The 11,939-nt window shown below is 35.5% G+C and overlaps 1 protein-coding gene across 1 annotated transcript; it reads right to left on the bottom strand.

Annotated features, from left to right (window-relative positions):
* Positions 1 to 1,176: 1,176 nt before the first annotated feature.
* Positions 1,177 to 4,859, bottom strand: LOC121312569 (SKI/DACH domain-containing protein 1-like). The gene has a single exon (XM_041244294.1). The coding sequence runs from the start codon at positions 4,795 to 4,797 to the stop codon at positions 2,356 to 2,358; it is 2,442 nt and encodes an 813-aa protein (XP_041100228.1). The 5' UTR covers positions 4,798 to 4,859; the 3' UTR covers positions 1,177 to 2,355.
* Between the last annotated feature and the right edge of the window lie 7,080 nt (positions 4,860 to 11,939).

Genomic DNA, 11,939 nt, shown 5'->3' with positions numbered 1-11,939 from the left:
TTTGAAGTTCTTCCATATCAGTCCAGTTTAATAACATGTACTTCCATGTTCCTAAAGCGCAGTGTTTATGTAAATGGTAAAATTAGGTGTGTATTACCAGCATTATCCAAATACGTTAGAAACCATTTGTATTGCTAAACTCAAATTACTTCAAAGATACCCTTGTGTCAAGACGACAATATATTGTGACCTTAAGAAACGTATTAAGGTTTATTTGTTACGTTTCCATTGGGTGCTGTAGAGGCAGACTTGGATCTTAAAAAAACATTTGTGAATTAGAAAAAGAAAACATTTAATTCTGCACATCTGTGCTATTTCTGTCGACCTGAAGTGCGCGTGTGAGAAGACAACATACGGCCATTGAAATCGCTCCGGACCAATACGTGATAATACAAGCTTTCTGTAAACATACGTTTCTAGAAATACGTTTCTGAGTGTTTGTAAATAGTGCATACGACTGTAAACATCATCGGGCGTGATTTTTTAAAGTACTGTTTGATATCTGTTATGTCAACATTTCTTAAATACATTGGGATGGAGTGTGGGTTGGGTATAAATAACTGCTCTTTAGCTTTATTTTTGAATGTTGAATACACTGGACAGTAATGCAAGTTTAAATCGCCTCCTGTCTGGTTTATATATGGAGTGACCTTTCAAGGTTTAACAAGGGGCAGGTCCACGGAACTAAGGATACAAAAAGGCGTTCACAACAAGACATGGTGCTCTTAATATAACTTGCTCTTAAAAGGGCGTGCGCTATATTTTATATTTGAAAGTGGAATGATTTAATGTTTATATTTTAGGGGATGCTACTCTTAATATAGGTCTGGATTTTAAAATGTCTTGTCTTAAAGCACACCACGCCCATTGTGATATTATCTGCCAACTAAAACAACACATTATGTTACAAGGGAACAGAGGCTGCTAGACCGACGTTTAGAATTTGTAATGCTTATTACTAAATCAAAGTGTGCATATTTTGTTACAGTGGAAAATATAGGCCAGCGCCATTATGATTGAAAACTTCCCTTGAGAATGAATATCTTCAACATTTGTTTTATGCAAGTATTCAAATTAACAAGGTTTGTTCACATCATAGATTTTTTATTATTAAAAATAAAATAACGTAAAATAGCAACCAGTAAACTAACAGTAAAATTTGGTTATTTTAGCACATTGACAAACCATATGCAAACTGAAGATACACCAATTAACTTATTCTGTTATCTACTGAAACATAAAATAAGGCTCAGTTAGCAATGTTTCAAAGTGCATCGGCTCCTTTGTGCTTGAATTTACTGTTTTACAACACAAGGGACGTGCTACTGATGTATTCATCTGGAGTTTGCTTTTTCCTAGATTTTCCTGAAACGTTTGTGCAAATGTAAACAAATCTGTCTGATTGTCACTATACATATTCGACGTCATATGCAATGGGGGTTGCCATGCGGCTCTCCCTAGTGATCCTAAAACAGCAAACTCCCAGTGTAACTTCAATGTAATCACAAACGTTAACTTTTGTCTCTTAATTAAAACTATCAAACCCAAACCGCTAAGGTTTAGCACCAAATGGATTTTTCTTAAATTGCTCTTAAACATTTAAATGCACAAATGAACCCTTTAGTTGAATGGTGAAATTTATGCAAACGTTATTAAAAATAAGTTCGTCCACTTTAAATTTTAGTGAGCGAACATTTCCTTGAATAAAAGTACACTTAAAGACAATTATAACCCAAAGTAAACCATCTTATTCCAATAACAGAATAATCGGTTCCAAAAAATGCTCAGTGCTCTTGCACATAAATTAAAGTTGCATTTATATGAGAATAAAGACATTTCATTACAGTGCAGCAAAAGTTTTGCAAAAGTTTGTCTAAAAAAAAAAAACACAACTGCTTTTCATTTATACTATATTGCCACTATACAGTCTCAACACAAAAATAACAATAACAATACGTCAAAACTCTTGCAAAACTATAGTGCATAAATTAAATGGCTCGTTTCTAATATTTTTTTTTCTATTTAAACTTTTTTAACGTTTATTGTAGAAATGTTTGAGGTACTTGGTGTTAGTTAGTATTGTAAAGCATTAAAATGTTCCAAATCCAGGTGCACAACATTAAAAGTACTTCAAAATACGACAGCAGTAGTTTACATTATGGAATGTTTACCCATATAAAACCCAGTCTTACAAAACAGTAATAATCCCATTGTTATCTTCAGAGCTTGCTTATCGACATTATTCAATTTCCAAGATGCAGTTGTTTTGCCATAATCACTACATCCGGGAACAGATTAAGTGAAAGCAATTATTAGTTTCCCACCAAAAACAATATATTTTACCGATGACGAGTGTCATAAGTTAAATTTCCTGAATTTGTGGCTGGGTGGGAGAGGTATTGCAGGACTGCCAAGTTGCCATTTCCAGACGGGATGGGCCCTGTGAAGTGGTTGGGGATCCTTCAGAGAGTTTAATGAATAAGCAGGGCACAAATCCCCATCGCTGCCAATAATTAGCGACGGTGGAGTGGGGAAATTTGCCATGAAATTAAACGGCTTTTTCACCGCTGATGCGACACCGCTGGCTACTCGTTTGCGCTTGCTTGTACCTGTACAATCTTCCAGTGTTCCTTCATGAAACTCGTTTTTACCTGTAGAACGCGGGCTCTTGTTTGCTTTCACATTTAGCCTGACTGGGGTCGTGTGCAGTGCAGGTCGCTTTCCTAACACAAGTGTCCTGTAGTTCTTCCTCACCCTCGCACCGTTTTTATACTCCCATTCCTCTGGATAAGGAGTGCGTAAAGTGCCTTGAAAATCCTGGTTTTGGGGGGAAGTGGCTGGGCTTTCAATGCACGAATAAATGTTTTCATGTGCATGTCTTAAAGTGTCTCTAGGTTTGTCTTCGCAAGTTAAGCTACTGGCATTAGTAGAAACTTCCTCCTTGTTAACATTGCACTCATATCCATTTTGTAAGAACTGATCTTCAGGGCTGTAATCGTCATAACAGTTTTCCTCCACTTTTATTTTTACACTGTGCAGAAAAGTTTGTCCTGTGTTAACATCGTCGCTGTCCTTGTCGCGACTATTTTGAATTAAATCCTGTTCAGTTTTTAAAATCTGTGAATCCAGCGTCAATTTACCGCAGTCGTCAATGTTCGTTTCTTTTTTAAAATGTATTACTAATGAAGAATCATAATCTGAGGGTTTAAAGACTATTGTTTCATTGTTTTCTGCACAGTGTGAGCTGGATGCTTGGGGGCAGTTTGCCAGTCCTGCTATTCTTTGTTGTGGAAATGCTGTGTTTTCCTTTGGGCTAGGTGAAAAGTCTCTCTCTTTAACGGAGTTAATTGTTGGGTCAGTCCTCTTTAGATGATTTGAAATTTCAGAGTGTAAGAATGCGTTCTGTGATACCCTGTCGCTCCTAGTCCCGAGAAAGCAACTCCCAAGACCAGTGGAGCAGCAGGCTTTTCGTGGTTTGGATGCACAGCCTTGCTCGTGTCTTTTTGTAACAATAGCGGGTATCAAATGTTTTTGCCGTTTCCCATTTGAAATGCCATCCTCTAACACAGTTGTTTCTGTATTATTTGTACATTTGGGCTGTCTATTGTAGTAAAAAGTAGGCTGTGCTAATAAAGGTGGTTTGTTATTAGGGTTTGAAAAAACAGTTCGTCTGAACCGTATACTCTGCACAGACACCTGGCTAGAAACTGAGCTAGAATCCGACTGGGATGAGCTGTCTTCATCAGAAGTGACATCTGAAGAATCAGACAACGACTCCTCATCCTCGTCATCAGACGTTCCCGAGTTGCTAGTAGTGGATAAACTTGATCCAAAATCCGAGTCGTTATCAGCACGATCTGAAAAAGAACTAGACTCCGAGTCACTACTGTAGCTTTCCTGTAAGGTTCCTTGTTGGTGACCAAGAAACAGCCCGTGTTCGATGTGAAATCTATCCAAAGATACATTAGCTACTTTAGACTTGCAACGTTTTGGGGCAAGTAGAACTCGCCGACTGGTGATGCTGGAATTCCGAAATTGCTTCCCTGTGCGTTCTTGTGATCTTTTTCTTTTGCAAGTCAGATCAGCCGTGCTTGCAGGCTTGGGCTGAGACACAATGGCGGATTGATAGAAAACTGGATGTCTGCTGCAAACCACACTCCGAAAAAACGAATGACTCGGGTGAAAGGCTACATAGTTACTGGGTATTTGAGCTGTTTCATAGTTTTGAGGATTTGTACAAGGCAATCTGGTCATCGCTGGGTAACCGTGACCAGGGTATTTACTGTAAATATGAGGTAGATTAGAAGACGAGAGCAAACTTGTTTCCTCCTGCTGTATAGGTTTGCTTTTCGATGAAAATGGCTGGGGAGCCCCATGTAAACTAAACCAAACTTTGTTTTCTTTCCAAAACCTATTGTAAGAATCGTGGGAGATCTGCTCTTCGCCAAGCTCCTTCGAGGAAAAACTCCGGTTTAATTTTCTTCTTTTGGTATTTAGCACACGTTCGGTTTTACAAGAAGTATACAGAGTTTCTACGTCTTCCCTTGAAATAAGAGTACATTTAGCTGCATGGAAAGCTATGGAGTGTATTGCTTTGAGTTTCCTTAATTCCTCCAGGTCACAGTGATGTTTCTTTATTTTTAAGTGATCCATTCGTTTGTGCACAGTAGTTCTTGGTATATTTTTCAAAAGATCGGTGAAAACCTGGGAAAGGGCAAACATTTGTTTCCCCTTAATAATAAGGTACCCAAGCTTTACGCCGTCCACCTCTTCATAACCAGAATCCAAATCTCCCATTTTGTCTATTGTATTATTCCCCACATCTGGTACGAAAAAAAAATCCAGCGCGAAATTCTGAATGTCTCATGGCATCCTGCTAACAAAATAACAAAAATCTGTTATCTGTTATATTCCTGCAGCTTCAAGAAGTATAAAAGTTTGTAAAAAAATAAAAATAATTAATCCATAACGCTGGGGAGCGCATACTAATTGATTAAACTGGTATGAGACATACACTCGGGTCTATCTAGACATCTGTATATACTATAATACCTGCGATGTTTTATTTTACTCTCCATTTGCCTAGAGAAGAGGAAAGGGTGAACTGAACAGAGAGAGAGAGACGCAGAAATGCAGCTGCTATTCCCGCCGCTGCTTTCGCTACAAATAAAATGATAGAGTGAAGTGAGCTCGTCCGGAGACACCTTCATCAATTAATTCCCTAAAGCCAACGCTGATTGGACACTACTGACAGGTGATGCAATAAAAATTGATATTCCACCCCCTTCCCAAAATTCTCCTACTAATTAGCATACCCTTATACTCCCACCTCTCTTATTAAAGTAAATAATACAAATACATATTATTGTTAAAGCTATACTACACAGACTTTGTATTTCTTAAATCGATATGTACCTGTGACATAAGTAGGTATTTCCCAGTGACTGTGGTCATATATATATATATATATATATATATATAGTATATAATATATATATATAGATATATATATATATATGGGCATAACAACATAATACACGTATACGTTTTAAGTTCAGATACAACATTATGACTACATTATTTACTTACGTCGACACAAACATCTTTAGAATTTAAATGCTTTCCGAGGTAAAATGCAGCTTCCTTTGTCAGACAAAGAAGCTCTAATTATGTTTTGGGTTATTTTAAAGAATTACTTTGCTTCGGATTACTGATAGACTCAACAACACGTTTTTCGTGTAGTAAACGCAGGTCAAAATAATAATAAATTAATACAGCCTACAGTTAGCATTCTGTAATAACGTATACCAATCGAAACGCATTGGTCCGCTAGAAATGCACCTTTTCAGCGTGTTTCAATCAACGAGTACGTATTTGCATTTTACAGTTTTTGTATAGTGTATTGTACTTTGGCAGCGCCTTAACGGAGAATAGGCTACGCAATAGTAAATACATTTATGGTGTTAATAATAGAAACCAGGGTTAACCTTTCCAAATCTCCAGGTACCAGGGAATATTTTCACATATAAGTTGAATTATCACCAACTTTTAAGACTTTACAAAATGTTTTTTTTTTTTTTTTTTTTTTTTTTTTTTTTTTAATTACTTTTGGACGAATGTCTTCTTTTGTTTTGCACATAGCATGAAGTTAATTGTGTAATATAAAAAAATATTAAAAGCATAAATAAATAGTGTGTAACATATTATCATAATTAGCTTCTAAATTCCAGTGCAGCTGCAACAATTAAGTTCTCAGATGAAGTTGCTTTTCACCTATAGGCTGTTATCAATCGGCCACATAATACTGCAGCTGAATCAGCTTTTTTTATTTATTATATTCTTCACCAAATAGCTATTTCTTTCTCAGTGGTGTTTTATTCTCAAAATGCAGAATTAACGCTGATTTAATGCTTTGTACATTCTACGTACGTTTGAATGGGGAGCATGTAAGACTATCTCAGATAATGAATTGACAACAGGACGAAACATAACCATTCCCAATTTCAGCCTGTTCTGCAGGCAGGCACGAAAGCAATGCGAAGCGCTAACTCAGGACTCGGCTCGTTTCTGCTGTAAACTAGTCTCATTTTGCCTTGCAATCAGCCGCCTTGTTTGTTGATGGCCAAGAGAACAAAGAAACCTCTGAAAACCAAACGCTGATACCTTTAAGACAACAAAAGTTTTGAAGCTGTAAATAAGCTATGTATTTGCAAAGCCCGACGACTTACCGAAGTGCTGCTGTTCCCATAGCAATTCATCCAAGCCCACTGAATACACTGCAAAGAACGATCTCTCTGCTGTCTACGAACTACTTATTCAGGGGCATTTCTTATATCGTTTTCACCTGAAATGAATGTCACTATCCCTCATTCCCTACACTCCCACACATCATATATATATATATATATATATATATATATATATATATATATATATATATATATATATATATATATATACACATATATATATATATATATATATATATATATTATATATATATATATATATATATGTGTGTGTGTGTGTGTGTGTGTGTGTGTGTGTGTGTGTGTGTGTGTGTGTGTGTGTGTGTGTAGATAGATAGATAGATAGACAGATAGATAGATCATACTGTCACTTACAAAACTGAAACCTGATTTTCATTATTAACTTTGACATGTATCATTCTTTGCAACTGAATGCGGTCAATTTGGAAACAGCATTTCAAACTGACTGTCACAGTATAAGCACACGTATCTGGGATCTCTTTACAAGCTTTTATTCAAGTCTAACACATACAGCTACACATTCGCATTGGTGCTATACTTTGTGTTCTTAGTGAGCAATTTTAGCATAAAAGCAAGTTTTATTTCCGAGCAGATCTGATATAATTAAGGATTTTATGCTTTCTCTCTATATAAATAAATTACAATTTCCATGTAACCAGAGCACATTGTGAGGGTACCGGAGGTAAAGAAAGAAAAATATAACACAAATAATTGCTTTGTAGAAAGCTGGCAAAGTAGAGGTTTGCATAATTTGTTTGCAAACGTATTAACTAAGTAATAAAACCAATATTAAAATATTAATCTAAATTCTAATGCTTCAAACATGTTGCCCATTCTATCTGTATTTGTTTTACACACAATCAATATTATTATTATTTTTTTTTTTTTTTTGCAATCAATATTTGCCATTAGAATGACAGGTCGACCCGATGCGTCATCATAGGTCGTATTTCCGGGGTCTGTTTAAAGAACGTGGTGTTCAACCCTGATAAAAACAGGGGGTTGTGGGGCCCCGCCACAGACGCCTAGAAGGCGTGTTACTTTTAAGACAGATTTGTACGCCCAAGGGATTTCAATCAATAGCCTTTAACGTTTATTGCAGATTATTATAGCAATGTGCTGTGGTAATTCTCAATAAAGTGTAGTACCAGTAGCCTATAATAATAAATACAAGAAACGGTGTCTATCGGTTAATATCGTTCATATGTTTTGCCATTCTACACTGAGGGACCGAAAAGTGTTACCGAGGTCTTTACATAAAAATGTTTAACTTAAGGGTCAAATCAGCAAATTAAGCATCTCCTCAATAACGATGTACACGAGGCCCCTATCTTCCTTTAATCGTCATACCCTTTTTTTTTCATTTAAAAAACAGGAGGCTGATTTGCGAGAACCGCAAAGAAGCACAGCGTTACTTATATACAAAATATTACATGGCTTTATACAGACGTGTGTACTTGTGTGTTCCAAAACACTTCCAGACCTACAAGGAATATCACATTGCTATCACTGGAAAAAATAGTGTGTTATCAATCTCATTGCTCTTAACAAAGATAAGAAGGTAAAGCGTTTGGGATTGAGCTGCTACTGTATGTGCAGGCTGTATAGACGAGTGTGTTCAATAAACTACCTATGGCTTGAGTCACTAGCCTATACCACATACATTTTTATTATTTTAATATTATATCTACCTTTTGTTTTTGTAAATTCCTCAAAATAATTTGCTTTCTGTAAATTACAAAAGCAAAGGAAATGTGATTTTTATTTTATTAATTAACACAAAACAAACAACGCCCAGAAGTTTGGTCATGAGTTCACACTTCGCCTTTCGGGTAGAAAATAGACATATTTGTTATTCGATTATTTTTTGTAACTGATATTGTGCACATTTTAAACTTATATGTGACTATAATAAAATGCAGAAAGCTATAGTTTTGACGATATCGGTTACACAATCCCATTGACGTGTATAACAATTGTCAAATAACGTCAAAATAAATATTAATTTACATAAGCGTGTATTTCCATATTACTATTGCTGATATTAATAACAATAACTCTGCTTGGTGAAATTATTGTTGCTGGACATGAAACGTTATGATACTTTTGGCGTTCTTTTTTATAACTATAAAAGAACGCATTTGTTCATTCTGACTTTTTTTTAAAGTACGATATATATACATATATATATATATATATATATATATATATATATATATATATATATATATATATATATATATATATATATATATATATATAAAAATATTCCAGTTGTTCACTGACCCGTAAGCAGAATGCACGGACCTTTCTACCCTTTCTATGCCCCTTGACCTATCCCGAACTCAAAACAGCCTTTCTGAGTTTGGAAAGCATTGAGCATGCAAGGGTTTTGGGAGGCTTTGTTCCACAGAGGCTTTAGTGGTGGCTCTGTGGAAAGGATGTCCCATTTTGCTAATGTTAAACCTCAAATATCTGGCGCATGAGAATGTACAGGAACTGACCACCAGATTAAGTGAACACAGTTTTGAAAAAGTATAAAGTTATGTTATAGCTTGTTGTGTGCTAACCGCGATACACAGTGCATTCGTCGTTGTTAAACAAGCTACTACACCATTCAAATTGTCCTAAAACATTACGTATTCTAATAATTTCCAAGAACAGAGATGAATCTCAAATAAAATAACGCCAAATGCCTGAATTTTGTTGGCCAGTTTAAAAACATGTATGTATTTGTAACGTTGCTGAAATTTAACAAGCATAAGAATTTGTAGTTTTAGAACATCTCCAGAACTAAAAGAATCCAATAAGAAGGCAGCGGTTCTTTGTAATGCGAGCTGATTAGCAACATTTCTTAATTAGGTAAAAGGGTTTAGATACTAGTTATTTGTATGTATTTACACGTAAAGGGTGTAAATAAAAAATGCAATAAAAGTGTGTCTTTAAACAACTGTTCTATATGACCTCAAAGTAAGTGATTGGGTGGATTATTCGTGAGTTTTAAGAGCTGTTTCAAATAACATAGTTGTCCATTTTCACAAGTTCGGTTTATACGTGTAAACCAGTAGCCATGTTTAGCCAGGAGTTTCTTTTTCCTTAATACTGCGGGGGAAATTGATATAACGAGACCTAGTCATTAGATTATCAGAATAGGAATTAACGAGCAAATACGTTGTGGCTGTGTAATAAACAGTGATCACACACACGCAAGTATGAACACTTTTACTTGCCAAATGGTTTAAAATGTGATAACTCAAAGAACCTCTTACACCACCTAACCAAAAAGGAATACCCAATACGTTTCAATTTTTGTTTTTGTCGCTTAATGTTGTGCATATTTACCCCGTGCCTACAGCACACGCATATTGCAGTATAATATACCACATTTTAAATCATGTACCTGTATAATAAAATAAACAAATATTTTATTTTTTATTGTACACTTAATTTAAATAAGCATTAGCATTTCTAATGGCAAATGTTCTAAAAAGTTCCTCGTTGAGTTTTGCTGTGGTATAACTAATGCCTCGAGTGTTTCCCTTCTGTACACAAACAACCAATCTACAGCCTGTACTTACTACGGTGTAAAACTAAACTCTTTACAAGTTTGTAAATGAATGGAGGAAAAAAAATACCGCGTTTTTTTTCTAAAATAATAGCAGTGGAGCTGCACCCGGACCCTTTGGAAGTTCAGACCTCCAACGCTCTACTTTCTACTGGCAAAATTAGGATGGGCTTGGAGGGTACTAACGTGAGCGATTCACAAGGCGGGGGTCTCCATACTTGTAGCAACGTGCTTGGATACTCAAACCCAGGAAAAATAGTTCGGATTACAAACATATATTAAACTTTTTTTTTTTATTATTACGCTGCATTTTATGCTTCCCCACAGGACACCGTGGACAAAGTTTGATAGAGAAGGTTGTTAAATAAGAAATACGTACGTAAGGTAAGAAATACACGTTTCTATCCCGCTCCAGCAAGAAAACAATACTAGAACAAAGGACGGCATCTCCTTTCTTTCCGCTTCTCGGCTTCTGTGTGATTTTAGTCGTCCGTTATGGCTATGCATTTGTGTAGACAAGTTTCTTTCTCGTTGCGAAAATGCGGTTTCCACAGTGAAAGTGGGATTTTGAAAGCGAAAAACGCGAGTCTGTTTTAGTTTTACGGTGACGACAACTATAAATAAAGCGAAAGAAAGTGGTAGTGATCTTTTAATCGCCCGCTTTAAATGAAACGGCTATTTTGCAATAAAATGGGCTTTAAAATTAATAAAACACTTGTGTCATTTTTAAGTGTTCATTTGACATACTACAGCTTGTGAATTATTCAAAATATCAAGATACAATAACCTATAGTTATTTAGTTGTTCTGAACAGGGCATCTTTTGATATCGTACAAGAAAGCAGTAAAAATAGAATACATATATATATAGCAAATGACAGAAAAGTCAGTAATGCCGTCACGGCACTTTGTAAATTCACATTTCACAAAGACAGCAACGTGTTTGTTTAGTTAAATAAAATAATAATAATAATAATAATAATAATAATAATAATAATAATAATAATAATAATAATAACAAAAAACATTTTAAACAGTATTTCACAGATTGTACGTTAAAATTCAGATCAACAATAACAGTTTATTTTATTTTTTTACAGAAACAAATATACGATAGCCAGTTACGTTTTTAAATTGATTTTGATATTCGCTTAAAAAAAAAAAAAAAAAAAAAACCAAGGCGGCTATAATCAGTTATCTCGTTTATAAAAAAAAGAAAGAAAAAAAAAAAAAAACATATACTCCGAGCTCGTGGTCATCCAGTTGACTTTATGTATTCAGTTTTGTTTTTGTTCTATACCGATACTTTTAACAACACAGGAAACATTGTGTATTTAAAGTGTGTGTGTTATTTTGTTATAGGTTATTATATGAGGTAGTGGAGCTTGCGATTCACGTGGACGAGGTTTTCTGACCTTTCACCCCTGTCCTCTTGTCCCGCTCTGGATTTTTATCAAGCCCCTTTGCATTACCCACAATTCCCCACGTCGACCGTGCTCGTGCCGCGCTCGAGGCTCATCTCTAATCCCTCCTCCAGCAGCACTGCCTGTGTAATATGAGCATGCGTTTTAGTGCAGCTACAGTAATCCAAACACATAGCCTTTG

The sequence above is a fragment of the Polyodon spathula genome, chromosome 3 (assembly GCF_017654505.1).
Source record: "Polyodon spathula isolate WHYD16114869_AA chromosome 3, ASM1765450v1, whole genome shotgun sequence".
NCBI lineage: Eukaryota > Metazoa > Chordata > Actinopteri > Acipenseriformes > Polyodontidae > Polyodon > Polyodon spathula.
Note: the sequence above shows the minus strand (reverse complement) of the source record. Positions and strands in the feature narration are given on the sequence as shown.

Coding starts and splice junctions, on each gene's coding strand:
- LOC121312569 (XM_041244294.1), bottom strand. CDS start 4,797: ATGGGAGATTTGGATTCTGGTTATGAAGAGGTGGACGGCGTAAAGCTT.